This window comes from Narcine bancroftii, chromosome 4, assembly GCF_036971445.1.
Source record: "Narcine bancroftii isolate sNarBan1 chromosome 4, sNarBan1.hap1, whole genome shotgun sequence".
Classification (NCBI taxonomy): domain Eukaryota; kingdom Metazoa; phylum Chordata; class Chondrichthyes; order Torpediniformes; family Narcinidae; genus Narcine; species Narcine bancroftii.
In genome coordinates this window covers 227,884,679-227,912,514 of record NC_091472.1, presented here as the reverse complement: position 1 = coordinate 227,912,514, position 27,836 = coordinate 227,884,679, and the positions used below count along the sequence as shown (strand labels likewise).

Genomic DNA, 27,836 nt, shown 5'->3' with positions numbered 1-27,836 from the left:
ATAAATAAAGACAAAATCCAAGTCCCTGCCCACAGAGTCCATGAGGCACTTGAAGGTCTGACCGGCATTCTTGAGCCCGAATGGCATGCGCAGGAATTCGAACAAGCCAAAGAGGGTGATGATGGTGTCTCAGGTATGTCTTCAGTGTGGACCGGGATCTGGTGATATCTGCGCACCAGGTCAACCTTGGAGAAAATCCTCGCACTGTGCAGGTTGGCCATAAAGTCTTGGATGTGAGGGATGGCGTAATGGTCAGGAACTGTTGCTTCATTGAGCCGTTAATTGTCTCCGCAAGGACGTCAGCCGCTGGAGGCTTTAGGGACTAGGTGGAGTGGCGAAGCCCACAGGCTGTCGGACTGCCGAATGATCCCCAGTTCCAACAGGTGCGAAAACTCCTCCTTCGCCACCTGGAGCTTGTCAGGCAGGATCCAGCGTGCTTTGGCGTGAACCGGTGGGGCCTGGGTGGGGATGTGGTGGAACACCCCGTGGCGCGGTGAGGCAGCGGAGAACTGTGGCTTGAGGAGTGTCGGGAACTTGTCCAGGATTCGCTGGAACTAGTCTCTGGGCGTACTGATCGTGGCCATCTGTGGTTGCTCCGAGCGGGAGGCGTCGAGGCGAACAGCCTTGAAGGTACGGGCATCCACCAGGTGCCTACCTCGAATGTCCATCAGAAGCCCATGTGCAAGGAGGAAGTCTACACCCAGGATGGCGGTCGATAGGGACGAGACGGTGAAAACTTTGTTGGCCAATCTGGAAGTGGACTGTCTTGTCCGGATTTCTGTTGCGTTGGCCACATGGAGGGGAGGTCCACGAGGTCGGTTCCTGGACTCGATGGCCGTGGCCAGGATGACACTGATCTGGGCTCTAGTGTCAACGAGGAACCGCCAGCTGCTGACTGAGTCCCGCAAGTAGAGGAGGCTGTGTCCTTGGCCAGACGGCACAGCCATTAACAGCAGCCAGCCTGGTCAATTCCTTGAAATGAGCAGGGCTGACGACACTTCCGAGCGTTGGCTCCCAAACGCTGGTGGTAGAAGCAGAGGCCTGGAGTGGATGCTGTGGCCTTGGTTATGTTCTTGGGGCCCCTGCAGGAGACGGATGCTCTACCGCAGCGCTAGGGGTGGGCTTGGCTTGGTCGTGCCCATGCCTCGTGACCAGCTGAGCCCTCAGGGAATTGTGCGAGCCATAGCTCCTGGGCCTTCTGGGTGACCTTTCTCGGGTTGGTGAAGCTCTCCTGGACCAGCAGCGGCCAGATGTCCCCAGGTATCTGGTCGAGGAAAATGGGCTCAAAGAGTGGGCAGTCAGTGTGCTCACCCATGAGCATGAGCATCTCATCCATCAGCTCCATCAGGAACCTGTCCCCCAGGGCGTCGAGGTGCAACATCCGAGCGGCACGCTGGTGCCTGGATAGTCCGAGGGACCTGGTAAGCACTCGCTTGATGGTCTCGTATTTGTCTTCGGCGGGTGGGTGCTGAACGAGGTGCAGCACGCATCTGACGGTGGCCTGATCCAGGGCAGTGACCACATGGTAGAATTTGGTTGTGTCAGACGAAATCTGGCGAAGGTGAAACTGAGCCTCCGCGTGGCCGAACCAGGACTCTGGTTCCTGAACCCAGAATTCAGGCAGTTTCACGGCTATAGCGCTGATCCCAGGCTCACTCAGGATGGGTTCAAAGACATTTGAACTAGTCGGGGTCACCAATTGTAGCAGCAGCTACACTGCTCCTGCAATAACACACACGACCAGACGGGTTGAGGTCAGTGAGCAGACTAGTTTATTGCAGGCTGCTGGGCTGCACTTATACTCCCAGCCTGGATGTCACCCGGGCATCACGTGGTTCCCCCAGCGCGGGCTTCTGAGTCCCGTGCTGGGAGGAAGGGAAAACACCCCCCCCGATGACGCCATTTTGGCCGGCTGCCCCGCCACGTGGCTTACAAGCGGTGCCGGTTCGCCTGCCTAGTGGTGATCCGCCATAACAGGATGTTTACTCTGCCATCCAATAACATTTTGACTGACATTTACCCCCAATTCACTTTATTACACTAACTCCATATTTCTTGACAACTTTAAAATCTAAAAAGTGGTTTATTCCTTGAATATATACTTGGTGCCTGAGCCTCCATTGTGCTCTTAGGTAAAGAATTTCAAACATTCACAATCCTCACTATTTCTTCTGATCTCTGTTCTGAAAAGCCAACCCTTCATTTATTTTTAGACATATAGCACGGTAACAGGTCACTCCGGCCCACAAGTCCTTGCTGCTCAATTTATATCCATTTAACCTACAGCGGGAGGAAACTGGAGCCCCTGGAGAAACCCATGCAGACACAGGGAGAATGTGCAAACTCCTTACAGACAGCGTGGGATTCGAACCCAGGTCCAGTCCCGATCCCTGGCGCTGTTAATCGCTATGCCAACCGTGCCAATATTTCCAACATCAGACTGAATCTCTGCAAACTCTTGAGGAAGTAGAAACGCTGACGTGCTTTCTTCACAATGATACTAGTGTGTTGGGTCCAGGAAAGGTCCACCGAGATGGTGACTTCCAGGAATTTAAATTTGCTCACCCTCTCCCACAATGATCACTGGACTGCACACTTCTGGCTGACATGGTGGTCACTAGTTCTACACACCCTAGTCAAAGAAGGCAACATGCCTGCATTGAGAGAGAGAGAGAGAGAGAGAGAGAGAGAGAGAGAGATGGAAGAAGAGTTCACCATCGTGGCATGCGCAGACCTCGATGAAGTGTCAAAAACCGACAAGAATGTTGTGAGTTATAATTATAACTCTCATTCTTCCAAACTCAGGAAAGTGTCCATTTAATCTCTTCTCAAATGACAAAACTGCCATCCCAGGAATTAATCTGATGAATCTTTGCGGCACATCTTCAAGTGCAAGTTTAACCTTCCTGTAGCTGGGGAAACATGACGTGCTCAAATCATTCAACATATCGTCGAAGGAGAGCTCCATATAATTAGAGCAAGACATTTCTACGCTTGTACTCCAGTCTTCTTGCAATAAAAGCTAACATTCTGTTTGCCTTCTTAATTGCTTGCTGCATCTACAAATTAATTATCAGTGATTCATATACACAGGCACTCAACTCTCTCTGAACACGAACACTTTCCAAATACTTACCATTTAAAAATACATGATCTTGTATTCATTTGTGGGTTGTACAAACACTGAGTTTAACAATTCGGTTCAAACATTAAGTTTAATAATTCAACGGTTCAGTTCAAATGTCATTATCCATGGTTGAAAAAGCGAATCGACCTGCTGACTCAGAGAGAGGAAAAGCAACTGCCTAGCCTCACACTACCAGTCCACTTCTCCCAACCATCTCACGCCAGGCACCCGCTCCCGCAATAACCTGAATCTCTGAATGACGGTTCGAGATCTAAGTGGTGCAATCCGCTACGTGAACCCCTCCCCCCCCCACAAACCGGCGTATTGGAGGTAGTTAGGTTGTCTAGTTGAAGGTGGGTTTTGACATGATGGTGGACGCCCTCTGTGGTAGGGTTGTGACACCTGCATTGGTTTGTTGGCTTGAGACGATCCACAGAGAAAGTCTCGGGTCTGTCGCCCATGTCGAAGATGAAATCCGTGGCATTGATTTGTAGTACTCTGAACGTCCCCTTGTATGGTTTTTACAGAGGTGTACAGTGGGCATCTCGACAAAGGAAAACTTACTGACAGTCCTGGAGGTAGGGTGGAACGTACGTGGTTGTAAGACCATGTCAGGACGTTGGGACTGAAGAAAGCGAGTCCACTTTCTCACAGAGGCACGTCAACATGGTCGTGGGTGGTTCTTGATGTCCACATGCTGCCAGGATGAAGTCCCCTGCTTCCGTTAGTGGGGTGTCATACACCAGCTCAGCCAAAGAAGGTGCCAGGTCCTCCTTTGGGGCAGGGCATATAGCTAGCATGACCCCCAGCAATTCGTCCATCTAGTCTGGGCCCATGAGCCATACCTTGAGGGATGCTTAGAGGGTTTGGGAAACATGCAAATGGCCTCGACCATGGACGGCAACAAGACCGCTTCATGCTGGTTGATGCGGAGGCCAAGGAAGTTGATGGAAGTGAGGCTAAACTGACACTTGGCAAGGTTGATTGGCAGGGTATGCTCGCCGAGCGTCTGGCAAAGCTGTCAGAGATATGAGTGATGTTCCTGGCGAGAGCACTGGCGATGATGATATCAAGGTAGATGAACATGAAGTCAACCTACCGTGTTCATTAGCCTTTGGAAAGCTTGGCAGCATTCTTGAGGCTGAAAGGCATACACAAAAACTCAGATCCTGAATAGGGTGATGAGAGCCATCTTAGGGATATTGTCTGGGTGACCAGAGTCTGATGGTTGCCGTGTACCAAGTCGATCTTGGAAAATACCTTGGCACCATCTAAGTTTGCCGTGAAGTCCTGGATGTGAGGAATAGGGTACTGGTCAGCTATTATGACCGTGTTAAGATGACGGTAGTCCCCACAGTTTCTCCAGGCCTCAAATGTTTTAAGGACCACGTGAAGCAGGGATGCCCATGGCCTGTTGAGCGGCGAACTATGCCTGTTTCTGCCATCATGCAGAACTCGTCTTTGGCCAATTGGAGCTTGCCTCTGGGCGTGTACATGGAATGGTGGTCCGGTGGTGGTGATATGGTGCTGCACTTCATGCTTGGGGCTGGCCATTGTGAACAGGGTGGGGGGGGGGGGGTGGGGTTATGATGTCCAGGAAATCAGCTAGGATACTGGCATACTTGTTGTGGGAGAAGGTCACCGAGCCAAGGTGGGATGCAGTCAATTTGGCATGGCACAAGGCAATTGATTTGAATGTCATGGAAATGAATAGACTTTGCCCTCTCAAATTGACCACCAGGGAGTGCTCCCAGAGGAAATTGGCACCCAGAACGTACAACCACGTATGTTCCACCCTACCTCCAGGACTGTCATTAAGTTTTCCTTTGTTGAGATGCCCGCTGTGTCAGGGAGGTGGCCACCCACAACAGTCATGTAAACGTCGAGGAGCACATGAGCTCATGACTGGGTACATCAGCAATTGCATGGAGGTTGCTATTGAGATCAAATGCTTCACAATCAGGGCTAATGAAAAACCATGGTTGAATGCAGAGTCACGGCATTTCTCAGAGCTCGTGATGCTGTCTTCAGGACAGAATACAAGATGGTTCAACTAAACTATTTGTAAAGGCATCAGAAGAATTACCAAATTCAAGATTTGACATTCTTTGGCATGGGATAGATAAGTTCCTAATTTCTGAATGATAATAATTTGCTTTCACGTAGTCTTATAACATTAATGATGAACAATTGATATTTTGTGGAGTATAACAGTTATCCACAAGCATATTTGTTGTTTGGCATACACATTTGGAATTACTGTGACAGAAATGTATTTACAGTGAAGGGCATTGTCACATGCCTTCTTATCTTCCACAGCGTACCCAGATCTGATTGAACTCTATTTATTGCTGAACGGCCTGATGCCTATCTTTTCATCGTTTAATGATCGTCTTGCTGATGGCTTCAACTAATCCCAGAGAACACAAATTGCAAAGTACATCAAGGCATGACATGACCTTTGAGGAGAAATATCAAATGCAAACGATGAATTTAAAAGGGAAGGCACACCTGGGAAGGGAGAGACATTAGATGAAGATAATAGTGAGAGATATTTACAAATGTGCATATCACATTGCAAGCTTAATACATATTCCAGCATGGAAAAGCTCCTTCTGTTTTGACAAGCAACACTGGAAAAGGAAATGTATTATACAAATGGCTGGTCATCCAGATTGGAAGAATAACAGAATTCACAAGGATAAATAGTAAAATGTTTGCTATAACAGGATTTTTTTAAAAACAAATGTTAAGTTGTTTAGGTAGATGTGAACTAATTAAAAAGAGAATTAGAACTATAGAACCATAGAACACTACAGCTCAGCAAAAGAGCTCTACTTGTCTGTGCTGAACCATTTTTTTGCTTCGTTTCACTGACCTGTACCCAGCCCTCCATACCTCTCCCATCCAGATACCTGTACAAATTATTATTAATTGTTAAAATTGAGCCAGTATTCACCACCTCAGCTGGCAGCTGGTTCCACACTCCCACCACTCTCTGTGTGAACAAGTTTCCCCTCACGTTCCCTCCAAACATTTCCCCTTTCACTCTTAACCCATGTCCTTACCTTCAGTGGAAAAAAGCCTATCAACATTTACTCTGTCAATCCCTCTCATAATTTTAAATACTCTATGAAATCTCCCCTCATTCTTCTATGCTCCAGGGAATAAAGTCCTAAACTGTTTAACCTTTCACTGTTACTTAGCTCCTGAAGTCCAGGCAACATCCTAGTAAATCTTCTCTGCACTCTTTCTATCTTATTAATATATTTCCTGTAGTTTGGTGACCAAGTCTCCACACAATACTCCAAATTTGGCCTTTACTATAACATCCCAGCTCCTATACTCAATACTTTGATTTATGAAGGTCAATAAGCCAAATGTTCTCTTTACAATCCTATCTACTTGTGACAGGGAATTATATATGTGTATTCCCAGGTCCCTTAGTTCTACCCCACACCTCAGTGCTTTACCATTCACCGTGTATGTCCTTTCTTGGTTTGTCCTTCCAAAATGCAACACCTCACACTTGTCTGCATTAAATTCCATCTGCCATTTTTCAGTCTATTTTTCCAGCTGGTCCAGATCCCTCTGCAAGCTTTTGTTATGAGCCTAAAGGACTCAAAAACCAGCTGCAAAAGAAATTCACCAAGACAATGGCTACTTAAACAAAACTGGTTTTATTTTCTTAATAATAATAAGATCAATACTTAACATATTACTATTAACTTAACCTCCTCCTAATTCTAAGCGCACACGTATGTAATGTTTACATGTTCAGGAAAGTTCGTTTTCACTGTTCAATCATTCACTTTTCCAAGATCACTGGTATCAGGCAATCTTCCATACTGTGCACAGAATTGAACAGTTATAATATTCACCAGGCTCTGATGCTTTAACTTAACATGTTACAACTTAGGAAGGCCTTTGTTGGTTCAGAGATATTCATTGTTTGTTGGACACACAAATTGATCTCCTTCAATCAACAACTGAAGTGTCTTACCAAAGAATCTTGACCCCTCTTGGGTTTTTCCAAAAGATAATCTCTTCTTCTAGGTTACCACAATGAGTTCTCCTTTATCCCCTATTCCATGATAAACACTATAACCAGCCACAATCTCTGCAATTGACAACAGAGATTTAGAATAGGCTGAACTCAGAATTCACCCCATCTCGAAATGGGGTCTTGCAGCAGGTCTGCCAACTTGCAGCCTTCACCACAAACTGTTGCAGTATACTCTGACAAACAATGAATATTTTCTCTGTTTGCAAAACCACGTGGCCCCTCTTAGGACAACAAACTTCAACCAGACATTTAAAATTTTGGCACCAGTTTAAAAGTAAAAAAGTTCTCAGTTCCTGAGCCTGGACACTGTTCAAACATATTGGTCCATTCACACCTACTTGTGAAACTCTTCCAATTGTCTCTGCCAAGCCAACTGTAGACACAAAGTCTACCCTTGCATAGCAAATGAGATGTTTGTGAAATGTCACCTGATAACCAAACCTCAAAATCTTACCCTTTACAGATATAATTTATCATAAATTTATTAACTTATTCCGTAACACTTTGAAAACCTTATTTGCTGTCCATAATGCCTCCAATCTTAGTGTCATCTGCAAACTTGCTGATCCAATTTACCACACTGTCATCCAGATTATTGATGTATATGACAAACAACAATGGTCCCAGCACCAATCCCTGATGCACACCATTGGTTACAGGCCTCCAGTCTGAGAAGCAATTATCCACCACTCTTCTTTGGCTTGTTCTATCCAGCATTGTCAAATCCAGTTCACTAGTTCACCATGAATACCAAGTGTCTGAACTTTTCTGAGTAACCTCCCATGTGGGACCTTGTCAAAGGCCTTACTAAAGTCTATGTAGATAACATCCACAGCCTTTCCTTCCTCAACATTCCTGGTAAACTCCTCAAAAGAAAACTCTGTAAGATTGGTTAAACACGACCTACCACACACAAAGTCAAGTTGATCATACATAATTAGCTTCTGGCTATCCAAATAATTGTATATCTGATCTCTTAGAACACTTTCCAATAACTTACCTATTACTGACGCCAAGCTCACCAGCCTATAATTTCCAGGGTTACTTTTGGAGCCTATTTTTGAACAATGGAATAATGTGAGCTACCCTTCACACCCATGGCTAAGGACATTTTAAATATTTTTGCCAGAGCCCCTGCAATTTCTACACTAGCCTCCCTCAAGGTCCAAGGGAACATCTTGTCAGGCCCTGGGGATTTATCCACCATTATTTGCTTTAAGACAGCAAGCACTTCCTCCTCTTTAATCAGTATCAGCTCCATGACCTCACTGCTTGTTTTCCTCACTTCCCAAGGCTCTGTGCCTGCTTCTTGAGTGAATACTGAAGAAAAAACCATTTAAGATCTTCCTCAACTCTTCTGGCTGCATACAAAGCTGGCCATGTCACATTTGTGGCCCGAAATGTGAAGTTAATAAAACATTAAACACAAGTTTTATCAGGTAAACTTCTCAGGGTCTTTATTTTCCAGTTTCCTTTGTTCTCCTGCTTGTGCTCTTATCTCTCTCTCATACCACGTGACTTCCGGTACATCTCATACATATTCATTATCATGACATCCCTCCTTTAATCAGAAATAAACTTTACCTTCACTTACCAATATCCCTCGGAAACATACAAACATCGTAACTAATGGTAATACTATAACTCAACTACATAAAATTTACTTCCTACAGCACTCATACATGCACTTTATGATATAAGATTAAATACTGTCCCAAAGTTCTTATTAAAACTATGGCACAAAGTCTTCATATCGTTTGGGCACTTTCCGGTTTCGTTTCGGCCTGCCAGCGATATTGTTGTCGCTTCTCGGTTGTTCACTCTCAGCGTCGGAAATACTGCTTGCCACGGCTTCGGGTGTTTCTGGCGCTCTAGTCACTTCATCAGGAGTGCTGGTAACTGCCTCTGGAACATCATCAGTTCTCTCAGTTTCAGCATCTCGTATTGGCCTTTCAACCTCTTCGCTAGATGTATCTCTGGACTGGTACCTTTTTACACCTGATACATTTCTCTTATACAGGACTCCAGTCGGAGACTTGACTGTCACCATACTGCCACTTCTGGATACGACAGTATAGGGTTGATGGTAATAAGGTGTGTCTAGCTTACCACCAGTTTCATGCCTCACTAGAACATTATCTCCTGGCATGATGTCTGAGTACTTGGCTCCACGTTTCGAATCTGTGTACAGCTTTGCTGCACCTTTCTTTTCAGCATCGTGGTCTCTCATCTCCTGGTCGTCTCGGATTCTCTCTCGACTTCCTTCGTAGTCACAGCTTTCGGTGTCGACTGAATAGCTACGAAGCGTACAAAGCTCTCTGTTTCTGTTCCCAATTCTGACTTGGATTGTGGACCACCATCCTTCACCAATCTGGACAGCGGATCTGCAATGTTTGTTTTCCCTGCAATGTGGATTACTTTATATTTGTAGGGTTGTAGTCTGAGTACCCATCTTTCTATTCTGGCACATGGTTTGGATCTAGGTGCATAGATCACCTCTAATGGCTTATGGTCTGTGATGAGTTCAAATTCAATGCCGTATAAATATGCATGGAACCTCTCACAGGCCCATACAAGTCCGAGTGCTTCTTTCTCTGTCTGAGAGTATCTTCTTTCCACATCTGATAACGATCTGCTGGCATAGGCAATGATTCTTGGTCCTCCATCATGCATCTGGACCAACACGGCTCCTAAACCAACCGGGCTGGCATCCGCTATGACTTTGGTTGATGCCGCCGGATCGTAATATCCAAGAGTTTTTGCATCTGTCAGGCTTTGCTTCAGCGCTGTGAACGCTTTCTTCTGCTCAGATCCAAAATGAAATGGTACACCTTTCCTGGTTAGTTTCCTTAGTGGTTCTCCCACTATAGCGAAATTAGGAATGAACTTTGCACAAAAATTGACCAATCCCAGGAAACTCCTCACCTCTGTTGCGTTCTGAGGTGCACGTGCCTCTGCAATAGCTTTCACCTTGGCCTTTGCAGGGTTTAGTCCTTCCCATGTAAGTCTGTGTCCCATGAAGTCCATTTCTGACACACCGAACTGGCACTTGTTTCCATTCACGGTAAGGCCTGCCTCCTGTAGTCTAGATAGTACACGCCTCAACCGTTTGTCATGCTCTTCCTTCGTTGGTGCATGGACTATGATGTCATCAGAAATGTTGGCAACTCCAGGAATGCCTTGAATCACTCGATGGATTTCATACTGGTAGATCTCCGAAGCTGCATTAATTCCAAATGATAGTCTCTTGTAACGATACAATCCACAGTGAGTCACAAATGTTGTTACATCTTGGGAACCTGGATCCAGCTCTAATTGATGATAGCCCCATTTCAGATCAATTTTTGAGAATATCTTACTGGTAGTTAGTTCTTGAAGTATTTCCTCCACTGTTGGTATAGGGTGTCGTTCTCTAATTATAGCTTCATTGGCCATTCTCATGTCAACACATAGTCTTATGTCACCCTTTGGTTTGGGCACAATCACTACAGGACTGACCCATTGTATCGAATGTTCCACCGGTTCAATAATGTCTTGTTCGATCAGTTCTTTAATTTTGGCTTCGACTTTCCCACGAAGTCCAAACGGAGTTCGGCGCATTGGTTGTGCCTTGGGTTTGACCGTTTCATCTACCGCTAGCTTCAATTGTCGACCTTTCAGCTTTCCTACTCCTTGGAAGACTGCGGGGAATTCTTGCTTCATATCCTCGTATGACTGAATTGAATTGACACAAGCTCCAATATAAAGTATTGCCAGGTCTTGCGCTGTGCTTCTACTCAGCAATGGTTCTCCCCTCTCTTCTATGACCATAAACTCTGCTTCGGTGTACTTATCTCCAGCTTCAACAGTTGCAGTAAAACTGTATGGATACAGTTTCTTGGAACACTTCTCTGAGGTACAGATGATCTTTTTCCTTTTCAACTTCTCCCGTAAATGTCGATCAATCACATTACTGTCACTGCCTGAGTCTACAATGACCTGCACTGTCACTGCACCAATGATCACTGGGACCTTCTCATGATGTACTTCATTCAACGTAAATTGGTAACAACTCTGTTCCTCCTGGGTATCATCATCGTCACCGTCTATCTGGCGAATGGTATCTTTCTTTCCAGGATACTTTCCTTTCCCCCAGGCTTTGCCTTTGGAAGTTGTACTCTTCCTCTTCTGGTCTGCATTGGACTTGCTTTTGCACTTCTTTGCAAAGTGGTCCTTACCTCCACACTTTCTGCAAACTTTGCCTTTGGCCGGGCAATATGGGTCTTTTCCAAAGTGACCTCGGTTTCCACATCGATAACACTCCACGTCCTGTGTCGACGCATATCTTGGCTGATTATGGCGATGTGAGAGCCTCTTAATTTGCTGGCTTGAGTTGTCTTTCAGGGTCATGGTATGAAATTGCCCTTCAACAGCCTCTAATGCAGCAGCAATGGTTAAAGCATCGGTGAGTTCCAGTAGACGTCTTCTGAGTTTATCTGATCTGCAGTGCTGTACGACTTGATCCAATAATTGGTTGTCCAAATCAGCTGGCATGTAATTGCATCCAACAGCTAGCTGGCGTAGTCTCGTCACGTACTGAGCAATTGTCTGGCCATCTCTTGTCTCGTTCTCCGAAACAAATGGCGTTGAAATGTAGCATTCGGTGTCACTACATAGTGTGCATTTAATGCATCTACCGCTTTCCGGTACTCATCCTTTCTTCCAGTATTCAAAAGTGTCTTAAATGTTTCCCGAACAGCGGGTCCAGCAGTGAAAAGAAGTAATGCCCTTCTCTGCGCTTTTTGTTCAACTGTACCGGTATCTAGAAATAGGCCACGACTGTCAGCGTAGGATTCAAATTCTTCCAGCCATGCCTTCCACTTCACACTTACAGTGCTTGCATCTCCCGTTGGGTCAAAATGAGCAATTCCACTATGTGTAAGAAAGTCACCGTCTGCACCAGCCATGAGGAAAAAAGTACTGAGTCAAAGAGAAAATTCTTATCACCTTGAAGTTGTCTGTAATCCTCTGTAATCTTGTTTAGTCTTTAATTTTCTTCAAGCTTCTTTCATCCTCATCGCCAATGTCACATTTGTGGTCCGAAATGTGAAGTTAATAAAACATTAAACACAAGTTTTATCAGGTAAACTTCTCAGGGTCTTTATTTTCCAGTTTCCTTTGTTCTCCTGCTTGTGCTCTTATCTCTCTCTCATACCACGTGACTTCTGGTACATCTCATACATATTCATTATCATGACAGGCCACTCTGATCATCAAGGGGACCAATTTTGTCCCTTATTATCTTTTTGCTCTTAATATACCTGTAGAAACCCTTAGGATTTTCCTTCACATTGTCTGCCAAAGTGACCTCATGTCCTTTTTTCCATCCTGATTTCTTTCTTGAGGTTTTTCTTGCATTTTTTAAATTCTCCTCAAGTACATTTGCTTGATGTTGCCTGTATCTGCTATACACCAATCTCTTCTTCCGAACCAGATTCCAATATCCTCCTTATGCCTGCTAACCTTACCTTTAATCTTGACAGGAACATACAAACTCTGGACTCTCAAAAATTCACCTTTGTAGGTCCTCCACTTTCCTTGCACATCCTTGCTTGAAAACAGTGATACTCAGCTTCTTCCTCCAATGAGTTTCTAGCTGCTGCCTCTCCCCTTTTTAAATTCTAACTGCTGCCACTCGTCAGGTCACCTGATCTCTCTTGCTCAAATCAGCTTCTTCCTCTAATTGATGCAGTAATATACAGGATCATGGCAGATGTATTGAATAAGCATCAGCATTTACAACACAGGGAATTGGTTAAATACTAGTAACAGGCAAGATCCAAAAACAATAAAAAAAGAAACAAAATTGATTCAATGCAGAGGAACAAAATATGGAGGAGCTTTAGACAGACAAATTGCCTTGACCTGACCATTTCTATTCTAGGACACAAAGAAATGACAGAAGTGTAACCCATAAACTTTCAAAGCCCTGAGATTCAGGAACTGTACTATTAGTTTGAAATTTCATTGACATTACCTTATAAGTAAAGAATGGGAGATTATTGCATTTGTAATTCATAAACTTGGATTTAAAAATTGGATACATAAATGCAAATCAATCGCAAATGGAAAATTTAAATAATCTGCCATTAAGAACCTAATATAAATAATCCTTACCTGTATTTTGCTTATTGAACTACCAAACCGTGGCAAAACCATGTTTTAGTTAAGAAATTTGAATTTACATGAATATATGTGGCCAAGCATTCCACTTAACTGACCTAGATTTACTGAAAACTATGAACAAAGAAATGTACACTAGCACAGTATGAATATAGAAACAGTTCCTACGGCGCATACTAACCAAGATGCCGAGCTGAGTCAGTCTCATTTACCTGCTTTGGACAACTTTGCTGTCTAACTCCCTTTTAAGCATGATAATTGTACCTATCTCTCCCACTTCCACTGGCCGCTCCTTCCTTACGCCCACCATCCTCTGAGTAAAACATTTGCCTCTCACATCCCATTTCAATCTTTCCTCTCACTTTAAACTTGTGTCGACGAATATTAGAATCTTCTACTTTGGGAAAATGATAGTGACCATCACCTTATCTTTGTCCCTAGTCTCCAGGGAATAAAGTCCCTGTCTCACTTACAACTTAATCCTTCCAGTCCCAGGTTCATCCTTGTGAATCTCTCTTCACTCTTTCCAGCTTAATATCATCTTTCCTAAAGCCAGGTGTCAAAAAATGCACCAAATACCCCAAGAGTGGTCACACCAATGTCTTGTTCACCATTAATTCAAATAATGGTGGATAAATCCCCAGGGCCTGACTCTACGTTCAAACTCTTGTGCTCCATGCCCTGACTGATGAAGGCAAGCGTGCCATACACTTTCCTCATCATCTTGTCTCCCTATGTCACCACATTCTGGGAGCCATACACTTGTAGTTCAAAGTCCCATACTGAGTCTAGATTGGTAGCACTGATCCCCAGAACTGATCAAGCTAGATATGCACCAAAAGACTAAGTAGCAAGTCCAAATCTAAGACAGGTGCTGAATACTGTCCAGTTCATACCAAGACAACATCCCTTCTTAACAATGATGTTGTAATAGCATCTTGAATGTTTGTGGCCTATAACATCCCTCTCTCTACTATAAGCATCCACACATGCAAAAATCATGGCTTAAGATTGAAGAAAGGAAAGCTTTCACATAGAACTAGTTGTAGATCTCGGAGAGTTCTAGTAAAATCAGTTGGTTGGTTCAACTCACTCACAACTTCCGTGTGGTTTTTCTTTCATTCACTGCACAGCACATAGTCTACAACAGTCCAAAATGGCATTTTGGACCCCACGATGAACAACATGAGGGCACAGAATGCAGTTTCGCTGAAGCTGCCAACCTTTTCTACCTCACACCGCTAGTCCAGTTTGAACAGGCTGAGGCCCAGGCAGTGATCAGGCAGATCACTGCAGACTCCACAAGGTATTATGTGGTCAGTTCACTCGAGCAGGAGACTGCTGGATGAATCATTGACTTCTTACATCAGCTGCCAGCCACCAACATATATGAGGCAATTAAGGCACTCTTTATCTGAACCTTCAGCTTTTTCCACTACAAACAAGTGGCATGGCTGCTCTGCATGGAAGGCCTGAATGGTATGCTGGCATTAATGGATGCTGGAAGTCATCTGCCTAATCCTTATGAACAACGACTTCAGTGACCTACACAAGTTAACAGCCCTTGCAAATGTCCTATGACATGCCAAGTAATATGGCGGGACATCCATTCACTTAGTTGCTGTGTCACGCCCAGCGATTTGTCTCTTTCTCCCACTCGACCAAGGAGACCAGCAACAGCCAAAGCAGGTGGAGACTCAAACTTGGTGTTTCTATCATCAGAAATGGGGTCCTGGAGCCCGCATCCGGGAAACACTGGGGCTGGCCATCACTGATAGCTACAACAGTCAGCCGCCAAGACAGCCTCCTTTATCTCTGGGACCAGCACTCAGGGTGGCATTTCCTTGTGGACACAGATGGAGCTCAGTGAATTGCGTCCCCCTGAACTGAGACACCCACATCAGAAAGTCAGGACCGTCCCTCACTCCCACCAACAATAGCAGCATATGCACATATGGGACGTGAACCATCCCGCACGAGTTGTTTTAAGCGGACCTTCACTTTGGCTGACATATCTCAGCCCATAATGGCCGCAGACTTCCTTTGAGCACTTTCCTCTAGCAATATTCTCCTTTATCTCTCTGTCTCCATCTCAGGAGACAAACTCTTAACAGACATCTGTTACAAACCAACTCCCACAGCTAACTTGACTGCACCTGTTCACACCCTATCCCCTGTAAAGATTCCATTACTTTCTCTCAATTGCTCTGTCTCTGGCACATCTACTCCTAGGACGAGGTCTTCCATTCCAGGTCTTCCTTCTTTAATATACATGGCTTCACCTCTATCACCATCAACTCAGCTCTTATCTGCATTTCACCTCTTAACCTGGTCCCTCCACGCCCTCACACAGCAAGGATAGGATTCCCCTTGTCCTCACCTGCCACCCCACCAACCTCCACATTCAACATATCATCCTCCCCCATTTCCGTCACCTATGATTTGATCCCACCACTAGACTCATCTTCTCTTCACGTTGTCGGTAATATATGTTTACCTCCTGGACACTGTGTTCCTCCAGCATTTCTGTATTTTTAGTACAATCTCAGCCTCTGCAGACTTTCATCTTTCACGTCTTCCCTTTGTGATAGTACAGATTGTAGTGTAGGATGACTGCGATTGGCTGAGAGAGTAGCCACACCTACTGGCAGGTCTTAAAGGATTGCTCCTAGCCAGACCAGGTCATTCTGGACTGGTTGACCTACATGTGATATGCTCCAGTCTTTTAGTTAATAAAGGCCTTGATTTGGATCAACAAGTCTTTGGTTCTTTCGACGCGCTCTACACCCTTCTCCTCCCCTCTTCGCCTTCTGGAGGGGCTGCTCCTTCTGTGACTCCATTGTCCACTCCTCCCTTCCCACCAATCCAAGGTGTCCCACTTGTGCCCATACCTCCTCCCTCACCACCATTCTTGACCCCAAGCAGTCCTTCCAAATGAAGCAACATTTCACTTGTGAATCTGCATCCGATGCTCCCGTTGTGGTCTTCTCTGCCCCAGTGAGCACATTGGCTCTGTCTGCTGCATTAGCAGGCCACATTTCCTTGTCTGCCCATGGTCTCATGCACTGCTAAACTGAGACCACCTGTAAATTGGAGGAAAAACATATTCTGTCTGGGAAACCTCAACCGGATGGCATTAATATCAACTCCTCTGGTTTCCATTAACACCACACCACCATCCCTCCCCCCAGCATCTTTTCCTGTCTCCATATAACAATTACAGAGCGGAAACAGGCCATCTCGACCCTTCTAGTCCACACTGAACCAAGTACTCTCCTCTAGTCCCACCTACCTGCACCCTGCCCATAACCCTCCATTCCCCACCCATCCATATACCTATCCAATTTTTCTGTAAATGACAAAATGGACTCCTTTTATCTCGCTCTCTCTCCTCTCTCTCTTCCCTTTCCCTCTGCCTCCTTTCTCCCAGTTCTACTTCCACAAAAACAACCCCCACACCCCCCCCACCCAACCTCCCCTGTCAATTTTCACCTTTCCTCTCTCCTGTGTCCCATATATATCCAATCGACAACTTTTGACTCTTGGTCTGTACTCCTCCCCCTGTCCATTCTTCCCTTTTCCCTGGCCTTTAATTCAAGTGCCTACCTGCTTTTTCCCTCCTCATACTTTAAAGAATAGCTCAAGCCCAAAACATTGGTTATATATATTTACCTTCTTGGGACACCATGAGTCTGCTGAGGCCCTGCAGCATTTCCATGCTTTTAATTCAATCACAAACATCTGCAGGCTTTCATGTTTCATTCAGAATCTTTTGAGGGCAGCTAAGTCACACCTCTTTACTTTGCTAGCCATCAAATTCATTGAAATCTCAAAATGCCACAGCAAATGCATGTATCCATGAAAGCCTTGGTAAAAGTGACACTGCACAGATCCTATGGAGACAAAATCTTATATTCACTCTGAAGGCACCCTCCATTATGATATGCAACACTGTAATTGTGATGCAAGATAGATACAGAATTGATCTAGCAAGTCAAAAATTGGATGGCCATGATACACAGTGGACCATGACCAACAGAAGGAACAGTATATAACCCTGCAGCCTAGCATATTCTTACATATCATTACTGTCAAGCCAAATGAAATTGGAAATGCAGCAAAGCTTAACTACAGCATATGACATAACTGAAAACTAGCAACAGAAACCACACACAAACCGAACATAAAAACGAATGCAGCAAATAAAAAGACCCATCCCATAACCAACAAATCAGAGTTCTGCAGGACAACCACATATCCGGCCATGGATGGCAGGCAGACAAATAAATGGGAAAGAGATTGCACAAGCATCTCTATTCTCAATGGTGGCAGCACCAAGAGTGTGAATGAAGCATAACATATTTGATCAGTTAGATACTCTGAGTACATAGTTTTGTGCAATGACCCTCGCCATCAAAATCCAGTCCTTGGTCAATTCCATTCATTCTTCATGATTTCAAAAAAAGAACTGAGAGGGCCGAATGTAGAAAAAATGACATAGCCAGATGACATCCCAGCTGTTGTGCTGAAGTGTTGTGCACCAGAACTGGTTGCGCCTCTACTCAAACTATCTCAGTACAATTAAATTACAGGCATCTAATTAACAATCTTAAAAACTGCCATGTACGACCTGTTTCCAAATCCCATCTGATTAAATAGGCTCAATCACTTTCAAACAGCACTAAAATGAGGTAATATTGACGTATTTTCACGGTGCTTGATCACTAGAGCTTATTTCAGGTTTCACTGTGACTATTCAGCTTCAGACCACATTACAACCTTGGTTAAAACACTGAGCAAATGACTGAATTTCAAGAGCACGATGATCCTGCCTATGACCTCAAGGCAACATTAAGGCCTCAAAAAGCCCTGGAAAAACTAATGCAAGGAGAACACTCCAATTAGAGAAAATGAATGACAATAAAGCTACAAGGCCTCATTCTAACTTGCCTCTCTCTTCCATAACCATGCATGTCACAGCTCTACAAGTAGATTTCATGTAATTTTAAGAATCATTTATATGTGATGTAGGTTTCTATGTCCACCTACCTTTCAGGAAATCTTCAATGTAAAAAAAACTTCAAATATTTTATTTTTTCCCCAATTACTTTAAATCAACATCCATGAGCTTTTGACTGGTCTGTTCTGGATATGGCAACACAAATCTCCCCTGCATTCTCTCCATCGCCACCCATCTTTGCTGTAATATGCTGATGTGAAATGTCAATAGTATTCAAACTGTCGTCTTGTACGCAGTTCTCACATGACCTCCCTGCTCGCACAATCCAAGCCTTAGTTAGTAAAGATATCTTTTTAATCATTTTATTGATTTTTCTCTTGACCTTTAAGAATCTGAAAATTTACTCTCTTAAGCTCCTTTGTTCCTTCACACTGCTTTGTTGCTACCCATTGTATATTCCTTTCACTGATTGCTCCTCTCCAAATGCATTACTTCACATATAGATAATGAGTTTATTTTCATACATGTTGTACAATGTAAATTTGTACTAAAATTCTTACTTGCTGCAGCCATACAGGTTCATCTTAAAGACAAAAATAAATACAATAGTATACATTAAATTAAAATGAGATCATAAGTACAAAAGATTGCATGGATAATACATACTTGCAGCAAACTGCAATTGACCACCTTGACTACTCTGTAAGGATCTTCCAAACCCATAACCTCTTACCATCAAAAAGGTCAAGGGTAGCAGAAGCATGGGAACATCAAAAACTGCAGGATCCCTTTCAATCCGATTCTGTTATTGACAAGGAGCTTTAGCCCTCAACATTCCCTTACCTGCAGCATTTTTTTTGGAATATCATCACAAGAAGGATCCCAGTGTTTTAAGGAGGTGGCTCATTAGCATCTTCTAAAGAACATTCAGGATAGCCCTAAGTACTGAAGTCCACATTCCAAAGATGAATTGTTCAAGAAGTGCTGGGAAATTACTGCAACTACACCCTATCAATGGACTCAATTAGATGACAAACAGAAAAGTTGGAAAGCACAAAGACTACAAATGCTGAAATCTTGAGCAGACAAAGAAATGCTGAAGGAACTCAGTAGGCCAGACAGCATACATGGGTCAGTCAACATTTTGAATCAAAACCCATTATCAAGTTATAAAATTGGGTCCAGTTTGGAACTGTCCACAACACCCTATAAAGTAGGACTGTATCACTTTGCATTATTAACATCAATTCTTCAGAGAACCAACTTTTCACATGATATCTGATTCATTTGTGCTATCCGTACAATTATCCAACAGGTGGGACAAAGGAATTTCTGTGTGTTTACTCCTGGAGGTTGAAAGTCATTTCCCCATGTTAATCAAGGTTCTTTCACACACAAGTGAGGTCTCACCTTACGATTGGCTCTTTTGAATACTTTGCCTCATTTGGGCATAACTGATTCAGCCCCTCCAGCAGGCTGTAGTACAAAGCTCACCACGTAGATCAGTTCTTTCTCTTTTCTCTTGGGAATGAACCCTAGCTCCACTCCAGGTTGCGAGCCGTGGGCGACAATTGTAAGGTGGTGCTGGTGGACTATTGTGGTGCATTCCTAGAAACGATTGTTGTACCTAATTCATTATTATCAGTGTAATTATATTCTATAGTTAAATGGGATACTTTGCCTACTAGTTAGTGAGGGATGGCGGGTAGTTGTTTGTTTTGTCCTCGCGTGTAGCTGTAAGAACCATGATTAACAGCAATTTGTTGGAAGTAGCAAGCATTGGTTGTTTAGCTGCTTCCAATGCGTATGAAGTGTGTACAGTTTTTCTGACTGTATGTGTGAGTGTGATCCCTGTTGCAATACCACCCCTCCCCCCCCCCCCCCCCCCCACCTCCTGAGTGTAAATAAAGATCCTTGTTTGTGATTGAACCATGTTCAGACTCGTTACTTCTTGGACCTTCTGAACTTGTTTTCCATATCACAATATGCAATCGTTCAATATTATGACATAGACATATCAATCGGCACAATATTGTGGGCCAAAGGGTCTGTTCTGTTCTATGTTCGATGTCTTTTGCTGCTCAGCCAGTTTTCTAGCTGAGTTAAAAAAGGTGGTCAGTCATCATCTTTACCTATGTTAGACTGAAATCGAAAGATATTCCATTATTTCAGAAAGTTGGATCAGGATCATCATGCGTGATATTCTTTTGATAAATTGATTCTGATGTAGATGTTCAGTCATGCAAGTAACTTAACAACAGTTTGACTAACAGTATCTGTCACCTTTGTTGAAGATTGCAGTGCCATGCACAATTTTCCAATTTTAATTAAAGCTTGGAAAACGAAAAAGAACCTGGGAAATTATAGTACTTGGGATGGAAATCGTCAGTCCTGAAAATTTCACTACTTCGTCGTTAGAGGGAAAAGATAATGTCCTGAGAAAATGCATGTGAAATTATAGAGTAGATTGCCAAATTTAATAAGGAAAATATTGAAGGAAATAATGAAACGAAGTAGTGAATTTTCAGGACTGATCATTTCCACCGCAAGTACTATAATTTCCCAAGCTCTTTCTAAATGCCGATGCCTAGTACTTAGAGCCTGACAGAGATTACAGTCCTGCTTATTTTAATAGTAAAAGTGTGTGTTCACTTTGGCTTCCTGGTTAACTTACTTTACATATTATTATTTTGTAGCTCTGTTTTGTATCTTTTGCAATCTCTGTTCTTCCATCAGTTGCCAACTCTGTTTTAGTTCTACATTTCTTTCAGTTTGATTTTTTTAAAAATCTTTGCCTCTTTCGTTTTACATTCCTTTTATTTGGCAACTGTAACTCTTGCCACTTCATTGGTTCTGATCTGAGAAAATTTATTTTCCAATATTTCCCATTTGCTCAACTATTACCAAATTTGCTCAATTTGTGGGAATTTTCTGTTTCGCTGAAAGAAAGTCAGCATAATGTAGATCAAGAACAGTGGTTTCACGTTTTCACTCTTCCAAAATTCAATCATGCTGTAATTTTATCCCAAATTGTTGAAACTTCTGTTCACCTTCTAAAATATGATTTATACCTGACTGGTATGTTTACACCTGACCATCCTACTTTCAAATATCTAACCATGTCATTTACTGAACTTGTGTCTAGAGATCAATTGATGTTTATAGTCTTCATAATAAGTGTAAAGTATGTTTATATGGGCCACAGGTCTTAGTCTGTCCGAGTCTAAATGTTGTACTCACCCATTATTTTTTCCCCTGGTGTAGCTACAATACTTGCTTCACTTTTCTTTAGTTTTATAGTTCTAAGAGAAACGTCTCTGACTTTTCTATACTCTTCCACACCACTTCTTTTCAAAATATTGTTGCTGAAAGCATGGAATCCTCACCAACAATCATATATGCCTTATGTATTTGGCCGAAGAAGTTATCAGACTGTGAAACATTCATACAATAGAATAGGTTTTGAAAAACCTGTTGTTTGATACCTTCACGTAGCTTCTTAAATCTGTAATTATGTCTTTTGAAGTTCTTAATATACAGGTATCTCGACACTAACAATGGTGCTAAACAGAATGCAAACACAACTGGAATAAAGTTCTATATAATTAATTATGCAGGAAATTTATTTTGAATTAATCAGTCTTTTAGGTAAACAAAATACTTTCATGAGGTTACTCATGAACTTCAGCCCTACTTTCACAAAAGCATCAATTAATATGCTCCTGCCAAAGGTTGAAGCAGCTAATCACCATCAAAACAGCATCTCCCATTCCCAGCAGTCAATTCCAACTTCTCTCAATTCTTCCATCTAACACTTCCATCTAACATCAAGTCCCTTCCCTTTCAACAACCAACACTTTAAACCACTCTCTGTGAGTGGCCCTCTCTTTGCTGAGCAACATCCCCACCAAGATCTGATAATTTACCTGCTCTTCTGTTTGCTCCATAATTGTAGAATGGGAGGAGTAAGTATTTTTTTAAACTTTTATAAAAACAGGATGGTAACAGGCCTTTCTGGCCCATGAGCTGCACTGCTCAAATACACCTAAGAGACCAATCAACTTACAAAGCCCATACATCTTTGGAATGTGGAAGAAAACTCACACAGGATGCAGGGAGAACATGCAAAATCATGCAAGGCAAGATTTGATACACTGTGTGCCACAGAATATTGTAATATAGGCCCTTGAAGGGAACATTTATTGGCTTACTGTGCATCATAGTTTAATGTGCCTGTGTTGGTACATGAGATCACCCTAAGCATCCTTGCTTTTGGAATCTGCTCCCTGTCTTGTTCAGCTGGTATAAATCCCAATGGTACAATTCTTTTTTATTCTAAAACTAACATCAGTGTTCCCTGAAAAGGAACCCCTCTTATCTATAGTATTTTTTCAGGCACATTTTTTCCAGTTCATTTTAATAAATCCATATTCCCATATCAATTTGGATGTTGCACTGGTAATAATCCTCTACTCTCCAGACAGTGCTATCTGCCTCTTCCTTTCAATGCTGTCTGTCCTAATATGGACCACAATGATTGGCCTTTCCTACTCCCTTTTTATATCTCTTGAAGCCTTTGTGAAATGTCTCTCTACCTGGCAAGAGAGAGACAATGTACCATGATCGTAATGAGCAAGGATGCTATTTGACTCCCTAATCATAGATCATTTGACAACTACCATATTATTCTTTTCCTCTTCTCTGCCAGGGTGATCACACTGGATGACCTTTCCACAGCCTTCATCCTCATTACACAAGAAGAATTGCTGAAATGAATCCCTATTCTTTATGTGGGTTCTCCCTTATTCTGCACATTTCATTGTTTATATTTTATTTTTGAATCTTCCATAAGTTTTATTGAGAATTAGTCATCTTAATTTGCAATAAGCATTGGAACCTTGAACAAAGGTGTTCCACAATTCCTGCCTCAGTCTCTGCAAAGCATTAAAAATGGCAGCAGCTTTTCCACAAATTCCAACTTTGACTAAATTTTTAATTTCACACATGTTTAGGAGGCCCCCAATTCAAGAGGGATTTGGGGATTCAGGTTCACAAAACAAAATAAAAATCTTGAGTAACTATCACACTGCCATGCTTAAGGAAATACACATATGAAATATTTTACAAATTCCTTGAGCTATTTTAAGTAGTACAGAAAAACCAGCGTGATTTGACAAGAGAATTTTTACCATATAAAGGGATGGGATAAAAATCAGAGCTTCTTTCAATTGATTGATGGGCACAGGTGCAAGAGGGAGCCATATGTGAATATGTCGACTCTTAGCGCGTTCACCAATTAGAAAAGGAATGAACAAAACAAAAATGGTAACAGCAAACAGGTGGCAACTGTTTGAATTTTAACAACGGGTGTCAGCAGCAAATATCTCAAAGATTTGAGCCATGCATTTATTTCTCATTATATCTTAGTGTTCAAGAAGCAGTTTTGAATGACAAATCTGTAGTTAAAGTATTCATCACTTTGAAGATTCAAAAACTTCTTACCTGGAAAAGCAAGTATTGAAATTGTACACCCTTCAGGAGCAAAAAAATAGCAAAATATTTCTTCATACATTAGTTCAAGGTGCAACTGATAAGATAGCAAATACAAAAGGCAGCAAAAAGAATTCCTGCTCAAACCTTTGCAATGACAATAAAAATATGCAGAACTAACAAAACAATTTGCTTGTCAATTTGACATGTGCCTGGAAAGCTTCCAATTAGTATGTACCACAACACTATGCCCCTTTGTAATAAAAGCAGGACATGTTAGAAACACGAAGTGAGTCAGGAAGCAGTTATGGAAAGAGAAAATCAAAGGTTCTTCAACAGAACTGTGAAATACATAAAGCAATTTCGATTCAAGTTTCAGAGAAAGTAGGTGAGGGATGGCTAGGACAAAGGGAGTATATGCCTGAAAGAGCAAAGCAGGTTTGCTGTGGGGATAAATTGAAGAGGTCACCAGGTTGCTGGTTTAATGTGACAATTAGAATGTGATGATACAAAGAAGCATAATATTTTGTAAAATGCAGGTTCTTGGAAAAGAGAGAAAAACTAAGACAAATCAGTTGAGCGACTTGGGTGGGGGTGGGGGGGAGGTGGGTGATGAGGCCAGAGGTGCAGGAAATAGATAGATATTAAGTCTGGTAGCAAAGAAGGAAGACTTTTTAAAGATGAAACTTGACTTTTGCAACATTTTACATCTTTATTTGTATTATCACTCTTTAGCCCCATAAACTGAATTACTTGTCTTTATGGCATGGTTAGCCATGCCACAAATGTTCGTTCCTCTGTCCCATTCATTTGGTTCTCTGTAACTTAAAATTAACATGCTTTCCTTTCTTTCCCTGCTCCGACAGAGGATCCTGATCTAACCTGACCTGAAACATTCATCTCTTCACACATGTTGCAGTCTTTTTAGATTCAGATTTCCAGCAAATGCTACATTTTTTTTATTTTCCAGCCCTCTTTTATTAAGAATGGTGCAGCTAATTGCTGCAAAGAATATATTTAACATTTCTATTTCCTTTTTTTTCTACTAAAATATGTATTTGACGCTTGAAAAGACACCGACTTATGTCAGAATGTGCGAAGTTCAAAAGTAAGTTTCCTACCTGAGGCAGGTGAAGCTGAAGGCCTTCACTAAGAATAGGTTGCCGTGATGGTGTTGAGTCCAGTTGCATGTTAAACAGAGTCTGAAGAGTTGCTTGAGCAGCACGAGCCTTTGCCAACTTCTTGTTTCTCCCTGACCCTTCAAACGTCTGCCCATCTACAGTCACTGCCATGATGAAATTTTTGGCATGGCTCTCTCCACTCTCAGAAACAAACTCATATTTGAGTCCAGGGCGCAGTTCGTTCAGGATCATGACTGGGTTCTTTCCACTGGTCACGGCAAAGGGAGATGGACCAATCATAGCTGATTGACCAATAGTACTTCCTCCAGCATCACAAGAGATGTTAAAAGAATTATAGTCACCTGAATTGAAGGAACCGTCTCCATTGGACCCCAAAAGATAAGGATCATCTCCTTGTGCTGGAGTTTCAAATCCATTAAAAAGAGTCTCTGGAAAGTCAGAATGATCTGATGTAAAGTCTGTATTAACATTCAGCATGCGCCCCATAGCCAGGTGGGCCTCAGAAGCATTTGGAAACTGGACAAAGGACCTCAGAGCTTTTTCAGCGACATGTAGCTTGGCTTTTTTCTTAGTGGGCCCAGATCCTTCAAACTTTTGTCCATTGACCTCAACAGCCATGATAAAAACAGGAGCATGGACTGGGCCAGATTGAGATAGCAACTTGTATTGGAGGCCTGGTTTAATTTCATTTAATTGCATAAGTGCATTCTTTGGCAAAATGGGACCTGGTGTTTTCTTCCTCTTCTTTGCACGGAACTTTGGATGTGAGTGCCCGTTACTGCCTTCTTCCAATGGCCGTTTTCTGTTAATGGAGGAATTGCTGCCATTTGAAAGCTGCGTCTCATCAGGAGTTTGATTGCTTTCTTTAAGAGAGACGTTCTCCAGATTACGGTTTTCTTTTACGTCAGTGCTGCTTGAACCTGCAGTGCCCAGAAAGAGCAACTTACAACACCTTCGTTGTAGGATCTTGTAAATGCAAAATTTAAAGATTCCTCATCTTTCTTTGTAACAGAATGAGTGATGTGTCTGACATTCATTTTGGGATGGGAGAGTTTAGTTTTAGGCTAATATGTGAATGTAAAAAAAAAAGATTTAACAATTAAAATATCTGAAAGAATTAACAACCTATAGCTCAAAATGGTAATGAATTTTCAAGGGTAAAAGCAGCAGATAACTTTAATTTGGATGGGTGAGGGGTGGTAGTGGGAAGAGTAGAAATATTAATACTCCATATTATCATGGTACAGAGTTCTACGCTCATTATTAAATATATAACACAAGGAAAAACATTAAACTGCCTCTTCACTTTTAAGTATAAGTGACATGAAACTTAACACATGCATGGATCTCAATAATCAATTTCTTGGCTAAACATATCAAATAACAAGCTGCAATCAGAATTTTTCCTCTTCAACTTCAGTTCATTTATTCCAAGATGCAACTTAATATTTTCAAGAAGAGGACCAGGTTTCCTGTTTCTTTGTCAGGCTACCCCATGAATAAGTGCAAGAATATTAATGCAAATATCTTGTAATGATTCACTGGCTGCTTTTCTCCAGGTCTTTTATATGAAGTCCACAATAATTTCAGGAATAACTAAGCTGTGTTCAACCATATCAATGGCCAATGCCATCAGGGGGCCAGAAAAGTATTTTATCATAAAACTTTTAATAGTTATGTAATTAGAGATTTGTTTAAATAAAACAATCAAATACATTCCAAAAGTAGGAATTACAGGTAATTTAAAAAATATTATTTACGGAAAAAAAAGCTGAATTTATTTCAGCTCCACTGTCTGTCCTTCTAAAAACCTTTATCACTGCGCAAGATTTCAATGTTCAGTTCCACAGTGAGCATATAGGTTATCAGTAATGATGTCTTTAAATTTAGACCAGCCCATGAGTCCGTGCTACCCAAATATCCCAATCAACTTACCACCCCCGTACGTTTTGAAGAGTGGGAGGAAACCAAAGAACCCAAAGGAAAACCATTCAGACACAGGAGAACGTATAAACTCAGAACAGACAGCGCCGGATTCGAACACGGTTCGTTTGTGGTGTAATCCCGTTGTACTAACCGCTACTCTACCCATGCCGCCCCTAGTATTTTATTTAAATCTGAAATTCTGTGGCGTTCTTTTACAACATGATGTGCTCAAGATGTATCATCGTAGCACACACCTAAAAAAAAACAGAAAATCATACCACTTCATGCTTCTTTGGCTTGAATACTGGTTATTTATCTAATGAGGTACATAACACAACTATAAGAATTTTTATGCACTGCACAATATGCTACCTGTTTGATTAACAATCAGATATTAGGTAGTACTTATTGTCCAAGCATGTCCATACATGTATACTAAAGGAGGGTGGGGCAGGTTGATAAACTACAGGGTTCCTTCATACACATCACTTCATTCCATTCACAAAGCTGATAAAATATCAGTCAAATTTTCATTTATAACATCCTTCAACAAAAGGTCCATAGGTTACTCCTTTGGAGCTCAAAAAAAAAAGCTGTAATGCCAGAGTGGGAATTCCTAATACCAATAAAGGGGAACAGGAAGGGATAAAACAGATGGACAAGTGTTCTGGAAGAAAATAGTGAATTACATTTATTTAATCACAAAGAAGCATGACTCCAATTTTCCTGTATTTACATGTACACCTTGGCATATCTGAAAGTTGTGATGTTGACTTGGTCATGGATTTTTATAAAGATACTGTCAATACAAAAGATGTATCAAGAATGAATTTCAGCTCAGTTTTCCAAAAGTAATACTTGTGTGCAACAATTGAAAGATGTATATTTTATACATTGACAATATGCCTTCAGGTACATGATACAAATGCATATTATTTAACATGTGCTGCAAGAATACGTGAG

The 27,836-nt window shown here is 42.2% G+C and overlaps 1 protein-coding gene across 18 annotated transcripts in view; it reads right to left on the bottom strand.

Moving 5' to 3' along the window:
- Nucleotides 1–27,836, bottom strand: part of LOC138761675 (double-stranded RNA-specific editase 1-like) — a 400,374-nt gene that overhangs the window by 74,558 nt on the left and 297,980 nt on the right. For all 18 annotated transcript variants that reach the window (XM_069934221.1, XM_069934227.1, XM_069934222.1 and 15 more), the window contains one exon: nucleotides 24,927–25,867. In XM_069934221.1, coding sequence (XP_069790322.1) covers nucleotides 24,927–25,867 — 941 coding nt within the window. The remainder of the gene's footprint in view (nucleotides 1–24,926; nucleotides 25,868–27,836) is intronic.